Genomic DNA, 21,071 nt, shown 5'->3' with positions numbered 1-21,071 from the left:
TCCCTAAATATGCCGTGAGCACACGACCATCGACGCTGTGACCGGCTCGCCAATCCACAATTTCTGCACCCAAAGCATCCTTTTCTTTGAACTGCTAGCAGTGGTTAAGCAATAGAATGATGCTGCCGAGCACCAGCAGCATGCAACGCGAAATCGCCGAGCAGCCACAGTGTGTTGTGTCTACAACATATGAAAATCACCGATATTTTTATAGCAAAGCAATGACAACAATGCCTGAATGCGCCGATGAAGCACTCGCAAAGGAGCAAAACAATGCTTTCTTGCTCTGCCAATCTTTCTTGGAATAGTTTGTGGCATGGCGTCGATTTCGTGAAAATTGCCAATATTTTCTGCTGTCTTATCCTTTCACTAGTAAGAACGTAGATTTGTCATTTTACATTAATCAGCATCATGGTTTCTACTATGCCTCAAATCAGTTCAATGAAGTTGGTAACCTAAATGAAAGTGCTTTTCTTATTCAATTCTCTGTGCACGTGTTCCTAGCATGCATCCCCAGGAAGGCGATAAAGAACCTGCACATTCCCAGTGGTGGAACTGACAACTGACTTCTTGTAGCAGCTTTTGTAGCAGACGAAATCGCTGTTTGTAGTAGCAATTTCAAATTTTGTAGCAGGAAAAATGGCATTTTTTAGCAGATATTTGAGCTTTTGTAGCAGGAAAAAAAACCGTTTCGTAGCAAAATTTCATGTCTCCAAGCACTTACCGTAAAAACCGGACTATAGGTCGGACCGGAATATAGGTCGACCCCCTAACTAACCAATTCTAAAAATGAAAAATTTTTTTCAATGGGAAAAGTACCGAAAGACATTCTTACTTTGAAACAAATGTGACTCGAGAGGTTGCACAATGGTGACAGTATTTAATTTCATTTAAATGCTGCTTGTATGTACACCGGCAAATTTTTTAACAATATCGCGCACCAATCGGCCCGCGTGTTTGTTTCTGGCACAGGCAAGTACGGTGCCGTAGAGCAAAGCCCTCCTCTTCATGAATCGCCGCAACCAGGATGGCGAGCCTTTGAATTGCGCCCTCGTGAGTCTAGAGGCACGCGCGATCTCTGCCGCTGTCACGCGGATGCATTCGGCAGTCACAGGCAGCGATCTTGCTCGCAGCGCAACGTTTCCTTCCTATTCTCGATACACTAGGGTCTGCCCACGAAATGTTTTCTTCTGGTTGCTGCAAGTTGTAATACGCAGCTTCTGCCTCCGCCGGTACTGAATGCTCTTTTCGGATACTCCAAATTCGTGCTGTGCCGCCAGGTTCCCGTGAGCTTCCTCGTACTGAATCGTGTTTTTCTTGAAGGCGACGGTAAATTGCTGTTAGCTTCCGCTTTGCATCTATTGAAACGCAAAATGGCGGCACTGCTGCTGATGGCGATGGTGATGGTGGCTGCTGACTTCAGCCACCCATTGTTGCAAGACTTCAGTATTTTTTCCGCCAATGACCGGTATATAAGACGGGGGTCGACTTTTCACCGTGGTTTTTTGAAAAAAAGTTCGACCTATATTCCGGTTTTTACGGTAAATAAAGAAGGCTTGTTTTATTTCTGGAACAGCCAATTGCTAAGGAGTTTATGACGACCATAGCCATGCAAAAACAAGCTTCAAGCCCAAATTCAGTCTAAAGTCTCTTCCTTTTTTAAAAAGCTGCAAAAATATGCAAACAGGAGATTTTGCTAAAAATAAAGCTGTAGATGGACGACATAACGAGATATGCAACAAAACTATAAAAAATGATATCATTCTTAAAACTGCAAATTTAAGGTACTATTTCTTTTCTTTCCTTGATGACTCCAGCTCAGACAGCCCCGCTGCGAGCCTTTCCTGTCCATTCTTCAGAAGGGCTTGCAACAACTGCAAAATTTTTAGACTTGACGCCTTTTACGAAAAGCAGCTCAGCATTGGTAATCATATTCCTGGCCAGCCTGATCTTTTCCAGTACCTTCTCTTCATTCTGACCTCTTTTCTGGGTGTCCTTGTCCGGTACCTTCTTTTGCTTGTTTTGCACGTCTCTCTTCTGCTGCATCTGCCTCCAACCACTGCAGCTTTCAGTTCCGCGATACTTCCAGCGCTCTGATTAATCGTTGTGTCACAGGAATGGCAGCTGGATTTCGGCCGAAACGCTGGGAAAATGTCATTACAGACCTAGGCCCATTTACACTTTGTATTGAAAAGGAAGACCGCCCTCTCAGCACTCGCCGATTTTCACTGAAGCCCCTCTCCAAATGAGCATTGCTGTGCGAGAGGCACAGAAGTGCTTTTATGAGTGCCGCCAACAAGGGATATTTTCGAGCCCCATCCTCTTGCTTGAGTTTGAAAAATTTTTGCCAGAAGTCATCAAGTCGTTCGGATTGTCTGGCTAATATCTTCTGAGACACAAAGACTAAACTCATCCATCAGGGTGGAGACCAGTATGGATGAAGATGGACACTTTTTCGCGCCATTTTCTTCCAATCAGCACAGGTCTTGAACAGTGTTGCCGGCAGATGTCGGGTTCCGTGACAGTGAATTTCGGTTTTGCTCTCGGCAGAGTTATTCAGCAGCGTTTTGGTGCAGACGTGGCGCAAAGGTAGGCAAAAAATCGATTTTGTAGCAGAATGTAGCAGGATTTCTGATTTGGCGCAGCAGTCCCACCACTGCATTCCACATAAGCACTTGCACCAGAAAGAGAAAGGCAAAACCGAAATCCAATGCTTTTCATAAAGCGCTGATGAAGGATATGAAACGGAACCACACCTCAATGAAAAAGGGTGGGCAGTTGATCCAATCAAACTATGGCCCCTGGTGGCAGAAATGTCAGCAGAAGGAAAGAAGACTGCACAGCACAGAAGTTTGCACATGCCTTGCGGATGATGTCGGCACCCCACAGGAAAGAGACCAGGTAGAAGATGAGCAGTTGGCCCGACTCGTTGAACTTGCTGTGCTTCATCTTGGACAGGTGCATCTTGCGGTTCAGTTTCTGGACACACCACACAGAAAGCCGATGAGCAGAGAACACATGCCCACACACAAGCGCTCAGCAACAAGCACATGAAGAATCGTATAGACTCTCAACACAAAGATTTCTGCAACTTTGTCACATATGCGATGTTGAGTGCATTGTGAAGCTGTTCCTGCCACTGTCGATGACACGTTTAAATATATCTTTTTGCCACAGCCAATTTGCCTTTTTTTTGCCTACCTGTACTTTTACATCATGTGTTATGCCCTTGAAGAATATATATATTTTTTCTCCGTTTGCAATGTAGTAATAGCCCCTGCTGTGGTCTTGTAATAAGACACGTACTAGTGCAAATAAATAAAATATATAAATTACTCAGCATTGCCTGCGTCACTTTAAATACCCATACAATATCCCCTCAAGTGTAACCTCTAAAATGCTGCTCATTCCAACCTTATATCTATGTAATCATTTCTCTGCTCACAATCAGCTCTTCTGCTAATGCAACATGTGTGCATTCATTACTTGTGAGTGCAGCCATTTCTTCCTCATCCAGTGTGAATCATTAGATGCACAGGCTTTTAAAAAAGTGCTCGGATAATGGCTGCAGCGAAGAACTCAAGCCACATGCTTGACCAAATATGTAAAGACAGCAATGCTACATATTCCAACATCCACTGAAGCAAGCCAAGAAATTGCACCAGGTGTAGCATCTGAAGCCATTCCAGCTTCCCACTACATCTATCAAAAAAACACAGGCAGCCAAAGAGTGTCATAGATGTACTTCACATTGAGCAACTTTTTTGATGATCCTGCTCCCCCTTACTTTGATCAAACTGACACTGCAGGTGTTAAAAAATATATCTAATCCAACATGTATTACACTCTTAATGCTCCTATACTCCATTCCATACATAACAGTCAACGCTGCCAAAGCTAGCGCACCTGTTTGTGCAGGCTAAGTATGCGCTCAAAAAGTAGTTCGCCATACAACCAATGTGAACAGAGGCATATTTCGTTGTGACTACTACCGTGACTGGCAGTCTCATGGACTTCGTTTTACCTCTTGCCACATTTTAGTCGTGCGACTCATCGAGACTTCAAGAAACAAGAATTAAATGTGGCGGTGTGACATGTGGCTGGTAGGGTGAATTGCTCTTACTCCACCCAAGCCCAACAAGTAGTTCACACTCAGAGAAAATTATAGCAACAGGGCCCGTACCCTGAGCACCTCACAGCTTTGACCCCGATTTTAAGTGCTTCCACTTGGTTTCACAGCACTGCTAGTTTTCGTGTGAATGTTCACCGAAGTTTCGAGAAGAGCAAATTACGCAAGGCGGAGTAATACGGTTTCGCAAACACACTGCTTCCGCAGCCTCTGCAACATTGCCTGCTATGTATGAAACTGAGTATAGTGTACCTCCATCTACTTTTGAGGACGGGTGCAACTGCCAGGGACCTGCGAGATGCATGCAATGCTTGTAAGGTGTAGAAGATGTAACGAGAAGGGTAAGAAAAAGAGTACTAAATGCTTACGTAGCGTTTCTTGAGGTACTAGTGGAAAGCAAGGTGGCAGCGCTTAGTCAACAAAGTCATTGCACCGACACAAGATCATAAACGCAAGTGCAGCGATGCCCATCAACAAAACAAACCATTCACCTAAGGCTGGACAAATTAGCCAGCTGTTTTTACAACATCAACTGCAACAGCAGAATGGCACAAGTAAGCCAAGTAAAATTAATTTTGCGCTGCAAGTTTCAATGCTTCGCTCATAAAAACCCAATGGCAGGAAAAAGGCAGTTGGTGAGAGAAAAAATTTTACACCTCTCTCTCCTGGATTGTATTATGCTCTGATAAACAACAGAAACAGTGCCTCACACAACCCCCAGTAAGAAGCGAATTTTCTTTTCTCTCTTTTAACTGTTCTTGCAATATGTCGAGGTCACTGGCAGAGAGCTTCGTGTTTGCACTGGTGCCGTATCCATTATGTGCTCAGTTCTGTTGCACTAAACACCCTCTACAGGTGCCCTATAAAGCTAAGGGTTGTTAGCCCTCCAGCTGCAGGAACACAATCGCAAGCCGGGCTATGGCAAACAATTCAAACTGTTGGACCCTGTTGAAACAAAATTATTTTCTGTTCAAACTACAAGCCGCAATATAAAACACCTTCGTGCACAATGCATGCAAGAGAGCAGTCAGAACACTGACAAAATTATAAAAGAACGTCTCAAGGCAACAGTTTGTGTTTGTCGTTTACGTCAGTATACAGGGCAAAAAAAAAAAAAGAAGCACGCAAGCACTAGCTTTACTTTAAAGTTGTTTTCGGGATTCGTGGCACACATGCATGTCGCACTTGATAGGAACTTCACAACAAAATGTTGCAAGGCGGGCAAAGTTTTGGCATGGGTTGTTTGGCGAGAATGGCACATAAAGAGTGGCACTCACATCGAGCAGGTACTCCTGGATGATGGCATGCATAACAATGGCAATGAGGAAGTAGAAGAAGGTCAGGCAGAGATCCTTGGCACCATAGGTGTAGTTCACAACCCCCTGTGTCTCTAGGCCTGGATAGAGAAGAGCACATGACATGAGCGGCCCATGCAACACACACCACCTTCACTTGCTTTGTGAACCACATAAACACACTGCTGGCCGCACCTCTACTTTAGGATGAGACATACCTGTAATGAAAGAATGTAAATTTCTGCATTCACCAAGGCACATGCAACGCTTTCTTCAGCTGTCGCAATAGCCAGCGAGAAAGCTAGGATGCACGATGACCTGTACATGACACAATAAATTGCGACGCAACTATGTTCAGCCCAATAAACAAAACCTGCCCACTTTTCAAGTCCAATGCACTGCTATTTCACAAATACCACTGCCTGCTTGTGATATCAGGGTTACTGCCCAAAGGTGTGACATAGTTTGCATGAAACAGGCACAAGTAAAGAGCTCTGAGATACCTGAAGTATTTGCTTACAGGTGGATTTACCAAATATGGCACCTTTAAAGTGGACGCATCACAGCACTGGCATGCAGTGCGAAAAATTACCCACACTGCTCACATTGCTGATATACGTGTCCGGGTCAAAAGATGATGATGCCAAATCCTTGAGCAAATACTGCTTCCCTCAATAAAGGAATATGCACGCTGGTTGTTTTAGAACGACCAGGGCTCCCCTGAAAAACCAATAAGTGAAACTGAAAACAAGCTTAAGTCATCCCTGCAGGGATCTCAAAATGTCAGAAATAAACCTGCAGAGACTATTTACAGCTGTGACCAAAAAATTGTGACTGTGTTAAAGGTAGGATGATCCAAGCTTTCATGGTAAAACTTGTGCAATAAGTACTGTACTAAATGACTGTACAGAGTACACTAAAAGCAAGAATTGCAAAAATGATTTAGCTGGGGCAATTTGAACAAAGTGTATTGCACTTATTAATAAGACTTCTGCACTAGGTTGACAACACATGAATGAGTTGCAACAGAGTTTGCAAAAGAGCAGTGAGAGATGTATCTATGCATCAGGTCCTGCTTCAAATTGTCCGACTTGGCTTTGCACCACCTCCTGCTAACATTCTGCCTATTTCATGTGGTGATGTGAATAGTTGGGCTGTGGCCTGCAGTTCAAGCCTGGGACCAGTATGAAGAGCTCTTCAAAGGTGGGTACTTTGTGCATTTTATTTCACCTAATCAATTTTATTCCTTCTAAACAAAGGTGAACCTGCTGTGCACTGCTTGAGCTTTCATATCCAACTAAACACATTGCAACAACATTATGGGCTATTTATAGTTAGCGAAGGCTACGCTGAACATTAATGCAATCCTAATATTTACGAAGGCAAGCTACAATTTCGCTGCACGTAACACATCTTAATCTGCATGGTTGCATGCAGGAAACCAATCGGAGAATATTCTAGGCATTCTTTCTCAAGTTCATTATACCAAGGGCTTGTTTCCCAAGAGGCACAAATGAGAGATGCCACAAGGAGCTGATTTCACAGGGCTACCACGACACACACACTCGATAAACGTTATCTTTAGCTATCTAAGCAGTGCTGATAATCACAGTGAAGGCTTCACACAAGTTAGCTTTTCCAGCTTTAAACACTGTCGCCTTAAAGGTTTACAAATAAGTATGAAAAATGAACTTGATTTGAAATAAAGTCAGAGGCTCCCGATTCAAAAGCCTGCGTCCACAATTTCTACGTGAAACTGCACCACGCAGTAATTATACGCTGTTACGTAGTACACGTCTTTGGGGCCGAATTAAGACGCATTAACCTGAGTCACGCAGTACAGCTGCAGCTCGGGGGCCCACACGGCCGCGCTGTGTTCGATCGCGAATCGACGGGGAAGATATGCAATCGGACAGGCCGAGGAGCGGGGGGGGGGGGGGGGGGGGGGGGGCATACACGTGTTCAGCGCCGGCCGGTGGCTGCTCCGTCGAGACAGCCGGCCCCTTTGGCGGCAATCGAGCCAGCAGGGCTGGGTTAAAATCCGCGGGAAGCGCGGCCGTGAATGCACTCACCGTCGGTGACGTTGTGGTGCAGGGCGATGAAGACCGAAGCATATGGTGCCGACACCTGCGAGTGGACAGGGTGCAAGACATTCGGGCTGAGTCAGCTGCGCGCCAAGCCACGAGACATCAACGGCAGGATCGGGAAATCGGCACAGGGCCCGGCAAGTGGCGAAACGCGCTAAACACGACCACACAAGGCAGCGGCACAATGAGGCTCCAACCGGACCAGCCGGCGGAGAAATGAGGCCATGTACCGCGCGACGCTGCACACCCAAAGGAAAGTAAAAGTTCCGAAACTAGGCGTCCCGAAATTGACAGTGAATCTCCGTGGCACAAAACACTGTCAAATTAGCGACAAGAAGCGATCTCGACTTCGTCAAACATGATGCGCTCATTCCCAAAACATAAGCTCGACCACTGACTACTGCTAACCACTAGGTCGGGTAAACGCGCGGCCTGCGCAAAATCTGCTCCTAGGACGGCCGAAAAATTGGCGCGCAAACACACGGTCGCTAAAGCAAGACTGACAGAGGTGGGTCAGAGAAATATAACTCAGTCCGGAGGGGCAGGTCGTGAGCAGTGGCAATGGAGCAGTCTCGAATAAAATCGGGACAGCTCACCTGGAATAGAAGACCCATAACAAACAGCATAGCCACGCAGGACACGATGTCGGCATGATTTTGGATGACGAACTCGTGGCTGAAAATCGGAGGGTTCTTGGAGCCCGTTCGACGTTTGAGCGCCATCCCTGCAATTTGCTAGCCGCCGCTGCCGAGACGCTGAGAGGAAACTGTAAACAGCGGCCGGCCCGAAAGAAATCTGCCAACCGGAAGCCACGTGGAAGGGGACCGCAGCGAATTCGAAACTGCTAGGACCGCAGAAATTAGAGATGGCATAAAATTTGACCGTCCTGTTTGGTAGTGCCATAAAGAGGCGTTTAATTTTTGAGGCTATTATTTAGCGAGGCTCGATTTTATCTGTTTACTTCATTACATCACAGGCGGCGATGCGTGACCGTGTGGTTCGCGGCCACGCCGTTGTCGATAAATGGAGCTAGGGAGCGTGAATTACTCGAAGCGCTTTGGCCAACGCGCGAGGTGATGCCAGCGGAACCGCACGTTCGAACCCGGGAGTGCCCCCAAATGCCTGGGCCGCAATAAAGAGAAAATTTGAGACTACGGCCCATAAGTGCGATCAGAAAAGCGCCGCGACAGACACACACAGCGCCCTCAGGGGCTTGGCGCAACGAGGGTTGCTGCCTGTGCACTCGGAACTGGGAACAAGCCCGACTTGCATGGCTGGAGTTTTTCACCGCGAAGAACATGGGCGTCGCGCCCGACCGACGGAAGCACGCCTGCGAAAGCAACCCTAGGATGTGAACGGCGAGACGCCACCAAGGTGAGCGCATTTGCTTTTATCGCCGTTTTTCGCGACAGCTTTCTGCGCGTTTCCGCTGGCGGTGCCGATTCGCTCGTTTGTGTTTACAAACGTGCTTGATTAGGCCTAGCGCCTCTTTCGGCGGTCGCAGCGAACACCTCCGCCGCGGGCGCACGGCCTGATGCGCGCATCGGGCCCTGCCGTCGCCGAGCTCGTCCGCTGCTCTGCCCGTGACCCAGTCTCGTAAGGCCGGAGAAGAGAGTCGACGTTCCTCGGCGCTGATTCGCGATGCTGCCGCCGCGAGATCTCGAGGCGGCAAGCGGTGAGGGCCGACGAGGAAGGCACTGGCGACCGCCGATTGCGAAGTCACGTCTTATCTTTGGCGGGATTTGGTCGATCGATTCGGTCGGGTCGCTCGGGAGGCCCGCCTTTGCTGCTACCCGCGTATCGCGGTGCACGCGCTCGTGTCGTCCTTCGTGCCGCGCTTGGCTAGCGCAGGCTACCTCTCCGCCGCGATTGCTTTGAGCAGACTACCCCTCTCGGAGCTCGCGTCTGCTTCACTTTCGACCTTGGCACCATCGCAGATGCGCGATCGGCGCTGAGCCTGTCGAGCGACTTCGGCGCATTGCCGCCTTCTTGACACCCTTCCGAAGGCGCGGTGGCAGCGCGCGATGTGGTGGTTGGTGCGGTCCGATGAGCGTCGCCGAATACTGTCGCAGCCACTTGCTTCGGTACGCTTGAGGTGGCGCCATCGACTACGCGGTTTATTAGGCATTAAAAAACACGGGGGCATGACACCGGGTAGCTGTTTAGGAATTCAATTACTGCCCGCAGTCGTAGCGCGCGCCTGTTGCCACCCGCGAGAGGGTCTTTCTCACCCGACATCCAGAGGAGTGCTCGCTGCCGGAACTCCCGCGCAAGGATAGTTGAAAAGTTTTTGATCGCTGTCATTTAATTTGGGCTGCGCTTCCTCTCATTGTAAAGCACTGCCTCAGACTCCTTCTGTGTGATGAATCCTGTCTGCATGGAATGAATGGTGTCTGCTTAAATGCACATTGCATGCCTACGCTTTTTCGTCTGCATTTTTTCTAGGGAAGGCAGTGATGGAGTTTCCCCTGAGGAGCGCTTGTCCGTTATGTGTATTCCCTCCCCACCTAAAGTAGAGCATCCATGGGCTATCTACACCGCTTAAATCGGGGCTAAACTTTTAAAAAATAAACACCACCCCCTACAGCACCAAGCAGAACAGTTGTCTGTAACTGCCCACTTGCAACCTCAGATATTGCACTGATGTCCTTGGACTTGTAATGAAAATGAAATTTGTTGTGTCAATGAAATGGTGAAAAAGATTTGGCGTTTTGCTCTTTTGGGAAAAAGCTGACTGAAAGGTTTATCACAAGTAGACTTATCATTGCAGTACACTCAACAAAAGGTAATAATTAATTTTTGTCTTTCATAGTGACATGAAGGATATGCAATTATAGTGTAGATTTTTTGCCTATAAACTTCATTTTGCTGGAACTTGGCCATCTGGCACGAAGTCTCAAGACATTTAACAGGCTGGGTTCAAAAATTCCGGAACTAATGCCATTGCAGGTAGCAGTAGAATCTCGTTCTGTATTGCCCTTCAACCCACAATGCATAATTCTCATCTGGATCATGGTAACCTCAGCACCAGCCTCTTTTAGCTATCTGAATTTGCTTGCAGACTCTTCTCAGGCTCGTGGCTTTTGATCTGCATTCAAATTCAAACCATGGGAGCAGTATCTGCTCTTGCAGGGAACAGTTAGAGGTGCACTTGCTGCACTAGTTCCTTGGGGTTCCGCAGTGGTGCCGCCAGCGTGCGGCGTCTGTTTAGGTAGTTCAAGTGCAGCTTGGCACTGGCTGCTTCCAAAACGAATGGTTGAGTGCAGGCCTGATGTCTGCTAGCCTTGGCGTCACCGCCAAATTACTGCTAGCTACGTGCCGCCACCATTAACGACAGCCAAAATCCTGAAAAACATGAATTTTGAAGCAGAAATCGCAATGCAGTGTTGCTATGAACCAGTCCCAGGAAATCTCTTGTTGCTCTAAAAAAATAAAGAAGTCATTTCATGTAAACATACCGATGATTTATTAATATATGCGCTGAAATGCTAACTGCGGGGCTCGATTTGACCACTTGGGTTTACAATTCTGATGACACGGACAGTTATTCACCTTTTATCAGAAAGAACTGTTATTTCATTAAGAGACTACGGTTACATCTTGTCCGTTTCTCCGACCTACATGTGGGCTCTGCCATGTTGCTACACTACAGCTGCACTTCCACTTGGGACAGTGCAAGCCAGCCAAGAACTCGTGCTGCACTAGGATGGCACTTTTGCAAAACGAATGCGAAAGTGTTGCATTCCTTGGAGCTGCTGCAGAAAGTGCAGTCAAAATCGAAGAGGCATATAGTGATAGGTTCCTTTGTTTTCGGGTAAATCCTGATTTTACCCGATTCTTGCACCTCGAACACATTGCTTAAGAATTGGGCTAAACCCGATTGGTCCCCGAAAGTGAGCCTTAGGTTGGTTTTCCAGTTCACAAAGCTGAAGATGGTGCAAGAAAATTTGTGGATGTCTAGTGCTTATTCCAGAGGGGTGTCTTTTGTCAACTAGGGATCTTGCTTTTTAATGGTCGTTTTCATGAGGTGGATGAATTTGAGAATTAGTTTGAAAAGGGCAGTTTAGAAGCGAGAGGCCAAAACATGGCTACCAACCAGACGTCATATCGGAGTCACTGCATCATGTCGCAGCATGAAGTGCAACCCATGCTAATGACAGCCTGACCCACCATCCCCAGGCTGTCCACCGGATGTAGGAGAATGGATTTTTGGGCCACACCACCGGATGTTACTGGACTTTTTTCGAGACTCCAGTGTGTACCTATATTTGTAAATAATACTTCATGCCAGCAGACACGCTGTCGTAATAAAAAAAAAAAAGATTGACCAGCCATAACCGTAACTGTACAAATAAATTCAGGCTGGTTTTACTCAGACGCAGGATTGCTCCTAAGGAGATTGGTAGTAGTGTATGGGACAGAATATTTGTAGTAGATTTGGAAAAAAAAAAATTTTAGTTGGTAAAGAATTTTCACTGAAACCCACGATTTCCGTGTTGTTTATGAAAGAATGAACAAAAACATGGAGCATTTTAGGCTTGGCAGAAAAATGAACTCTTTTAATAAATTATGACCAGAAAAAACCAGAACTATACAAATTTTTTCTGAATAACCCAATTTTCACCCAATATTTACCCCCAAATTCCAGAAAGGTTAAAACCCAAAAACAAAGGTTCCTAATTATAATCTACAAGTGGTTTAAAACTGTTAGTTCTGGCATGTGTGTTCTTCATAGAAATAGATTTCATGGCTTTTTCTGGTTATTTTCGGCGAGAAAATTGGCATTTAAACTCTGTGATCACTGTTTTGAAGTGGATGGTCGTGTAGCCTGGCCTCTGGCATTTGTGTCAAAATAACTGTCACTGCAAGAAAGCCAACATTCACCGAAACCAAAAAGCACGGGATCATTTTTATTATTACTGTTCAATTTGTGGGTTTTTATTAATTGGAGATTAATAAAAGCAGAAGAAAGAACAACCACATGCCGCTGGTGGGATCCGAACCCATGACCCCTGAATTTCGCATCCAGTGCTCTAACCAACTGCGCTATGGTTATGGCTGTCCAATCTTCTTTTTTTTTTTATTACAACAGTGTGCCTGCTGGCATGAAGTATTATTTACAAATATAGGTACACACTGGAGTTTCAAAGGAAGTCCAGTAACATCCGGTGGAATGGCCCAAAGATCATTCTTCTACATCCGGTGGACGGCCTGGGGGTGGTCTGCACAGGGGCAGGTGTTTCTGACCGATAGCACGCAGAGAGGGGCAGGTCCAGGGCAAGTGTTCAATGTCTGCCTCACAGACAGGAGTGGGACAGGAGAAGGGGCTTTCGGAAGTATTTATGTGTGGTGTAAGCGAACCTTGAGAGTGTTCACCAGCGCCACCCTTGTCCATAGTGGCAGAAGTAGTACGTCTTGTATTACCGCCTGTCCTTTATATTTATTCTGCTTTTATTAATCTCCCATTGATGAAAACCTACAAATTAAAAGAAAAAAGATCCCCTTGGTTTCGGTGACTGCTGGCTTCCATCATGTATATATGTCATACCGAGCACCTTCTTCCATTCCCTTGTCTTCTGTCAATGCAACTCAGTTTACTTGTGAGATCATCGGGTGGCAGTGACACATGTTTCTTTTACTTTTCTGGCTTATAAAAGGTCCGCTTTCGGTTAAAGTAGTGGCTTTGTCATCAGAATGCAGCAATTTTTTCTGTTTGGGCCAGCTTGAGTTTGTACCTAGTGTCCCTTTAATAATATGGTGGTTGGCTTCACACAGCAGTTCGTTTATTCGACAGTTCCTCAGTTGGTCTGAAATGCCTTGTGAAGCAAAGCTGTGAAGTGCATTGGAATAGAACTGAGGGGTGGCAGCCACATCCTTCCAGAAAAGTTGCCTGAAAGCAACATGTTTTAACAGTTACTGCCTGTAAGATTTGGCATTGCTCACCGTAAATGCAGCTCTCTTTCCATCGATGTGCCTGGATGTTGTTATTTCTTGCTCTCCATTGTTATACCAGCTCCTCTGTTAGTGTGCCCTCCTCTGTGTCATTCCGTACTGCACCTTTCCTCATCCAGCTCGTTTACGATCTGTTTCAAGTTCTTTTCCAAGAGTAGAAGGAGTTGGCGAAAGTAAAAGGGAAGTGCAGTTGGTTTTCTCGTTTTCTGTAGAGGTGTGACTGTGCCTAACTACAGTACGTGAGCATCAGATGTGTGGACACTGGTGCCATTCCATCTGCTGACGTGTTCTTACTAGTGACTGCCACAAAGCAAAGGAAATCTTTTTCCTCTCTGGCAGTTCACACTTGCCTTTTCGTGCAGCCGGAGACGCTGGTTCATTGTTCACGCAATATGATGGTCGCACTTCTCTGTTGGGCCGAGCTGAGTGTACTGCAGGGCAAAGTGTTATGCCAGCCATGACCGTGTTTTTCTGGCAGATTTCCTCAGTTGTGCTCTTCACTCGGTATCCGCTCTGGCGGGGACCGCTGGGTGATGGACCTGGCCATGTCCACTTCCTTTCAGTTTCACCTCAAAAATGTCCAACTTTTGCTTGGTTTTTGAATTTTACTAATAGATTAGGGAAGCGGGATAAGTTACTTGAGTTAACATATATAGAAGCTTGATGTGACTGGGATGAGTTAAATAAAGCTTAAGAGCAGGAGCTTGTGGCCGCAGATACTGAATGCAGGACTGAAAAAAAAAAAAAAAAACCCTCTTGCCTGCCTTGTGCTGGTACCTGGGGATCAATCTGGAGGAGAAAAAAACGTTCAGCTGTTTCATAGTTTGTCAAAACTGTGGGTGTGCATGTTTGGGTCAAGCAGTTAAGCACAAGGCATTTCTAACTGCAGTTTTCGCCATTCTAAAATGGTATGCTGTGTTTCAAGGCATTTGATGTAACAGCTGGTTGCCATGAACTGGGATTTCTCTGTGGCAGGGTATACTGTTGTGTGACAAGTTGCTCATGCCTATTTAAGTGTGGTGCTCCACATACCAGTACTTCTTCAACAAGAAATTCTATTTCATGTTGATAACCAGTTAAAACTGGTGTACACTCGATTCATTTCCAAATGGGGAGCCCTGCTGTTTATCCTGTTGTGCTTGGTTGTAAATCTGCTGGTTCTGTGATCATTGGCCATTTTTTGTTATTGTGAACTTGCTTTCATTTTCCTTATTGTTCTTCCTTTTTTTTACCAACATTAAAATGAATAACTTATAGCTCGCTCTTTTCATATCCTTATTTTTTTTTATTGCGTGCTGTCCATAATGGAAACAACCACAGAGAGACTGCACTCTTTGGAGTGATTAACTGCCCCATTCAAGAACAGCTGTGCAGCCTGAGAGCTTCCAAGAAATCATATCATTAGTAGGCCTATGCTGTGTAAATGACGTTTTGAAGTTGGCCATAGTGCATTTTGGTGAAGTTAAATGTATCTAAATACCACAAGAGAACTGCTGAGAGGTCTTCGTAAGATTAAAATTTGTATTCATTATTGGTGAATGCCAAACAACTGCTTGTAAAAAGGTTCAGTGACAAGCCAAAACTAATTCAGGGCTGCTGTTCTGTGTGCTAGCGGAAGAGCAAAAAAAATGTCAAAAGAGCAGTTGTGCAGTATTTAGTTTTGACCATGCAAATAGCGAGCACTTTACTATGTATGAAACAACTCAGTGCACCGAAACAGCAGCAAATACGGAATTTTGAACACTACATATGCACCAGTGACGCCCACATAGTGCATCAATTGGAAAAATGTCTTATCGATTTTGACAGAAAGGATGCATGTGCATTTTAAAATTTAAAGCAATGAATCACTGTTGCTTAGTTAATTTTGTACCCACAGAAAGGAAAAAGATCAATAAAGTGACACCGTGGCTGAATCGACAAATTATTCATCGCAGGCGAAGAAATAAAATGACTAAAGAAACGTCTGCAACCAAATCTCATCCTTGAGCTCAAAAATGCCCTCACAAGCACAGTGCACAGATAGAAAGACTTCTACTTCGAAACAACTCTGCCAAACTTCATAAAAACCAATGCGGGCAAGTTCTAGAGATACATTAGTGATATAAAGCAACCCGTTTCCGAAGTAGTAGTTGCGGATAAACTAATCAGTGATCAAAGGGCCAGCCATTGCTCACCATTTCAACAATTACTTTCACAGTGTTTCTGTCTTGGAGCCATCCACGCTGAGTGTTGCGTGTGCTCATCCGTCTGAGGTGAATTTCATAACTTATAAAGGTGTGTTTTCTATGCTTTGGAACGTGAACACTAAACCTTCCTCTGGACCTGACGATATTCCAAACATGTTTCTTCGTAGGTATGCCGAATCAGTTGCCAAGTTCTTTGTCATTATCTTTTGTACATCTTAGTTGGCAGAGGAAGTATACCAGGTGAATGGAAGGACGGCACGAGTCATGCCTATTTTTAAGCAAGGCGATTGCCTGGTATTAAAATACTATCGTCCCATATCTTTACTGTCATCTTGCTATAAAACTTATGGAACATGTTATCGCCACTCGCATCCACAAATTTTTAGAGCTGAATTCAGTTATGTCAAATTGCCAACATGGCTTCCGGAAAGGATACTTTAATGTGTCGCAACTTTTATCTGTAGTCCAGTCCTTCGTCTCAGTCCTAAACAGTAACGGCCAGATTGACTCACACTTTTTATACTTTAGCAAAGCTTTCGATGTAGTTCCTCATAATAGGCTTATAATTAAATTAGAACGACTTGGTCTCCCACAGATCTTTATTTCTTAGATAAGTGACTATCTAAGTAACCGGCAGCAATACGCCGCTCTTGGCAGGCAACAATCCGGCTTCATTCTCGTCACGTCTGGTGTGCCACAGGGAAGCGTCTTGGGGCCTGTTATATATTAATGACATTGTAGATGAAGTATCCTGATGTTCACAAACGATTGTACACCAATGATTGCATATTGTTTTCTAAAACAAGTAATAATCAACATCAAAGTTACCTCAGCCCTTCCCTTGGCAACATTGTAAACTGGTGCAGCCATTGAGGCATGGCTCTTAATCCGGAGGAAACTCTTTCCGTCTGCATTACACGTAAAAGAATCCCATAAAATATAGTTATAACCTCGGGTCTTCTGAGCTAAAGGAAGTCACTGCTGTCAAATGCTGACAATATCTGTTCAGCAGCATTTAGAAAACTGTGTTTCCTGAGGCATAAGCTCCGGAATTTCCCCATCCATTGTAAAACTTCTTAGCTACTTTTTTTTAACCACGCCAAAGCTTGAATATGCGTGCATAGTCTGGTATCCGCACAATACATCGAATATAAAGAAGCTTGAAAAAGTGCAAAAGAAAGCTGTCAGGTTTGTGTTCTCAAAATTTTTGAAATCCGATTCGCCTTCCGAAATAATGCAAACTTCCGATATACTGCGCCTACAAAAGCGGAGAAGAAAACTTTAGAATTTTTTTCCTTGTTATCAAACAATAAGAATGGACTTGATCCGTCCCAATTTTTAATTCCACAGTCTGCAAGAATTGCACATACTAGTTTATTATTGCCATATTTTGCACGAACAAATTTGTATGTTTTCTTTTTTTTTTTCCTCACACCATTGCTGACTGGAATGGTTTGCCCATGTCTAATTACATCTCCGTGGACTAGTCATGTGTACCTGAACTGTGCTATGCCTCATGGCACCTTATGAGTTGCAATTTTTTTTATTGAGCTGCAGGCTCCTCGATTATTTCAAATGCCTTCTATGTTGACTAGTTCCTTGAAAATTTTGCATATCTTTTGTATTACACCTCAAAGGTCCTCGTTGCAAATTCCCTATGGTGTAAGTGCCATTTATGTTGTGAATTTCTCTATATTTTGTATAATTTTATTTGCTTATGGTTCACAGTATGTCCGTAAATAAATAAAATTAGTATATTTGAAGTATTCCCATTCCCACTGTACATGATTTCACCTGTGCACAGCCACAAAAAGCAAACAGCACAGGAACACGCCTTACAACAACCTCCCGCTGGGAGGCGTCTGCAGCTTGCAGACGTCGGTGAGTGGCGACACCACGGGTTCCCGAGCATCCGCAGGGACATCCCCGCAGGGGAATGATGGTGAACAGTGCATCACCACAGACCCGAGCACCCGCGCTTCGCCGTGCGTGGCATCGCCGTGTCCGGGGATAAGGGGATCCTGGTGGTTGAGCCGATGCTGAGCGTTTGGACCTGTAAGGCCCCTCGGTGGAGGCATCACACCACTTTGGCCCCAGCTTCCTGTAGATGGCACTTCCGTCCTGACCCGACTGGGGAAAATTGGCAGTCGCCTTTTCCTGTCCTCCTCTCCATCTGTTTCTTTCCTATCTTCTTTCTGACTACTATCCTGTCTCCTCGTTTCCCGGTTTTTTCCTTTCTTCATGGGTGGCTAGGGTTAACCCTTTGTGAAGTAGCTGCCCTTTGTCGCCCCATATTTGGTTATAGTCGTGGGGTACAGCTGGCGAGGGCAGAACTTGCTTGCAAGTTCCTGTCCTGTCCCCAAGTTGGGCTCCATGGTCGGTGGCTGGCACTGTAGCCGAAAAACATGCATATTATATGCCTAGCCTTCTCTCCGCAACCGATTGCCTTCATAAACGAGGGCAGGCCAGTGTCACTACGCAGTTTCTGCAAAAAAAAGAAGCCTTTCCCAAATACCACATCATACATGGTGAGGTACCTGAAAAACAAGCTAGAATCATCTACCCTTTTCTAGTTTCAAAATCTCTCGCGGAATCATTAGGCCTTGGATACAAGGTGACGAAACGAGCCAGTGGCGATCTACTTCTCCAGATCGGAGACAAAGCTCAGCATTCTAAGCTCTCAAACTTAGCAACCTTTCGAGGAACACCTGTCTCTATTAGTGCACATAGATCCTTCAACACTGTCAAAGGGATGATTTCAGAACATGACTTCCTCACTCTGACAGAAGCAGAAATGCTAGACGGTCTGAAGGACCAGAATGTCACTGACGTACAGCGCATAAAAATAAGAGATGACAAGGAAATTCTAACAAAGCTCTTAGTTCTGACTTTTGCCTCCAGCCAACTCCCTAATACCATAGATGTAGGTTACATGAAAATAGCAGTCCGACCATACATCCCCAGTCCTCGCCGGTGTTTTAAGTGCCAAAGGTTTGGCCGTGGATCGCAGAGTTGTTTTGGCCGCCAAACCTGTGCCAAATGTGCATCTAATGAACACGAATCTGATGTCTGCAATGCTCGCCTAAGTGCGCTAACTGTAAAGGGGACCACCCCGCATATTCTAGGTCTTGCCCATCTTGGAAGAAAGAAAAGTAAATTATTACTATCAAAACTAAAGAAAACATAACATTCCAGGAAGCACGGAAAAGATTTACACAAACTCGGGGAACTTTCTTGTTCACAGCAAAAGCAAATTTCGCCAATGTGGTGAGACGAGGCAGTGCACCACACCAGGCTTCGGCGTCTGCCCAGGCCACACACGGTGAGCCTGAGGCAGGGCCACCCGCGCCCCAGGCAAATTCAGCGAAGGCTGCCCTGCCACCCTCGAAAAAGAGCCCGCCGGCCTCTGGGTCAACCGCCCGCAAGGCTTCTCCCAGTCGGGAGAGGCCTACAAACAGTACACCTGTGGGCTCTCCACGGCGTGCCAGAACCTCTAGCGAGGCAATGGACGTAGCACCAAGCTCACCTCCGCTGCAGCGGCGGCAAAGCTCTCTTGACAGAAAAAAAGGAAAAATCCTAATAACTGGCCCCAAAGAAATAGGGACCTAATTTTTCAAACTACATCCCCAAAAAATCAAAATGGCATTCCTAATACACCGGAACTGTAGGGGATTGTTTAATAACTTAAGCGATATCAAAGACATCTTAGCCACATTCTCACCTGTGGCCTTATGTATTCAAGAAACAAACTTAGGTCCCAAAACCACAAATGTACTAAAAAAACAAACAAAGTATTTCGCCGCAACTGAGAGAATGCAGGCCGGCTTTGAGGTGGCGTTTTTATCATAGTGAAAAATGATGTCCCGGCTCATGAGCTTGAACTAAAGACTAAATTTGAAGCTGTTGCAGCCACTCTGCTCACATACAAAACACTAACATTGTGTTGTATTTATCTTGACCCCATCTCATGGTAACAATACATGAATTAGAAGATCTTTTAGAGCAGCCACCACAGCCCTAATCTGGTAGTTGGCGATTTTAACGCACATTCCTCATTCTGGGGGAGTGAAAAAATGGATGCCAGAGGACAAATTATAGAGGATCTTATTCTGAGCAATAATATTTGTCTGCTGAACTTCGGTAAAACGATTTACTGCTCTCCAGCCTCGGAGAAAATGAGCTGTTTAGATCTGCCTTTAGTTTGCCGTCTGTTTTTAACGATTTTAAATGAGATGTCATAGACAGCCCATATGGCAGCAATCACCTCCCTATAATAATCAGTCTAACATCTGCACCTGAAATAACCCTGACAAATCCGCAACGCTGGAAGCTTCTCACCGTACACAATGCCACTTTTAACAACACCTGGTATACAAACAAATATAAGGGAACAGGCAGATATACTAGGTGAGCACTTCGCTACAGTATCTAGCTTGTCACATTACACCCAGTCATTTCTAAAATACAAAACATGGCCGAAAAACAGACTTCCCACAAGTGGAGGTGCTAATGAACAATACAATACATTAATTACCCTCCAGGAAATCAATAGAGTACTATCTGCCGGCATAAAAACAGCTCCAGGATGCGACCAAATATGCTATGAAATGCTGGCCCATCTTTCCCAGCCAGCCGTAGAGGCACTTCTAAGCTTCTTTAACAGCATTGCAGCATTTCTTAAACCTGGGAAAGAACCAACCTCCCCCAGCAGTTACATTCCCATAGTTCTTACCAGTTGCGCCTTTAATCTTTTAAGTGTTCCTGAATATCAGATTAACTTTTGTCCTTCAATCTTGTGAACTTCCTGATATCAGTCAGTGTGGTTTTAAAAAGGGATGCTGCACTACGGATCACCTACTCCGCCTTTAAAATACTGTCAGAGATGCTTTTATACACAAACAACACTGTCTTGCAGTCTTTTTTTACTTAGAAAAGGCATATAACACAACCTGGAGGTTCGGGATACTTCAAGATTTTGCCGAGCTTGGCATCCGAGGCAGAATGTTAAATTGCTTAAAATACTTCTTATCCAACCGTTCATTCCATGTGCGCCTATGCTCAATCCTTTCAAAGAATTTTATTCAGGAGAATGGAGTACCTCAAGGATGTAATTTAAGTATTACACTCTTCGTAGTAAAAATGATTTCTATTAGGAAAATAATCCCGAGGCCCATTACGTATTCTGTCTATATTGACAATCTTCAGATAGCATGCACATCCTCCAGCATATCTACATGCGGAAGACAAATACAGCTTACAAAGTACTGCACTCTTCGTAGTAAAAATGATTTCTATTAGGAAAATAATCCCGAGGCCCATTATGTATTCTGTCAGAGTTGACAATCTTCAGATAGCATGCACATCCTCCAACATATCTACATGCGAAAGGCAAATACAGCTTACAATAAATAAACTGCCA

At 45.1% G+C, this 21,071-nt stretch overlaps 2 protein-coding genes across 4 annotated transcripts in view; one reads left to right on the top strand and one right to left on the bottom strand.

Annotated features, from left to right (window-relative positions):
- TRAM (translocating chain-associated membrane protein 1) overlaps window positions 1-8,495 on the bottom strand; it is a 41,488-nt gene extending 32,993 nt beyond the window's left edge. Inside the window, exons 1-5 of one of the 3 annotated variants that reach the window (XR_013313644.1) lie at window positions 8,108-8,345; window positions 7,497-7,551; window positions 5,407-5,525; window positions 4,498-4,515; window positions 2,859-2,979 (exon numbers count right to left, since the gene is read on the bottom strand). Coding sequence is in view for 2 of the 3 variants with exons in the window: in XM_077660977.1 (XP_077517103.1) it covers window positions 2,859-2,979; window positions 4,498-4,515; window positions 5,407-5,525; window positions 7,497-7,551; window positions 8,108-8,233 (439 nt within the window). In the remaining variant the exon portion in view is untranslated. Of the gene's footprint in view, window positions 1-2,858; window positions 2,980-4,497; window positions 4,516-5,406; window positions 5,526-7,496; window positions 7,552-8,107 lie in introns of all 3 variants that reach the window. The other 2 variants (XM_077660977.1, XM_077660978.1) reach the window with 2 other exon arrangements.
- Window positions 8,496-8,752: 257 nt separating this feature from the next.
- The window catches only part of pps (protein partner of snf), a gene marked incomplete in the record, with an annotated part of 147,377 nt that continues 135,058 nt past the window's right edge, over window positions 8,753-21,071 (top strand). The window contains 1 exon segment of the mRNA XM_077660973.1: window positions 8,753-8,885.

Source organism: Amblyomma americanum, chromosome 4 (genome assembly GCF_052857255.1).
Source record: "Amblyomma americanum isolate KBUSLIRL-KWMA chromosome 4, ASM5285725v1, whole genome shotgun sequence".
NCBI classification, from domain to species: Eukaryota; Metazoa; Arthropoda; class Arachnida; order Ixodida; family Ixodidae; genus Amblyomma; species Amblyomma americanum.
This window is presented reverse-complemented; position numbering and strand designations above follow the sequence as displayed.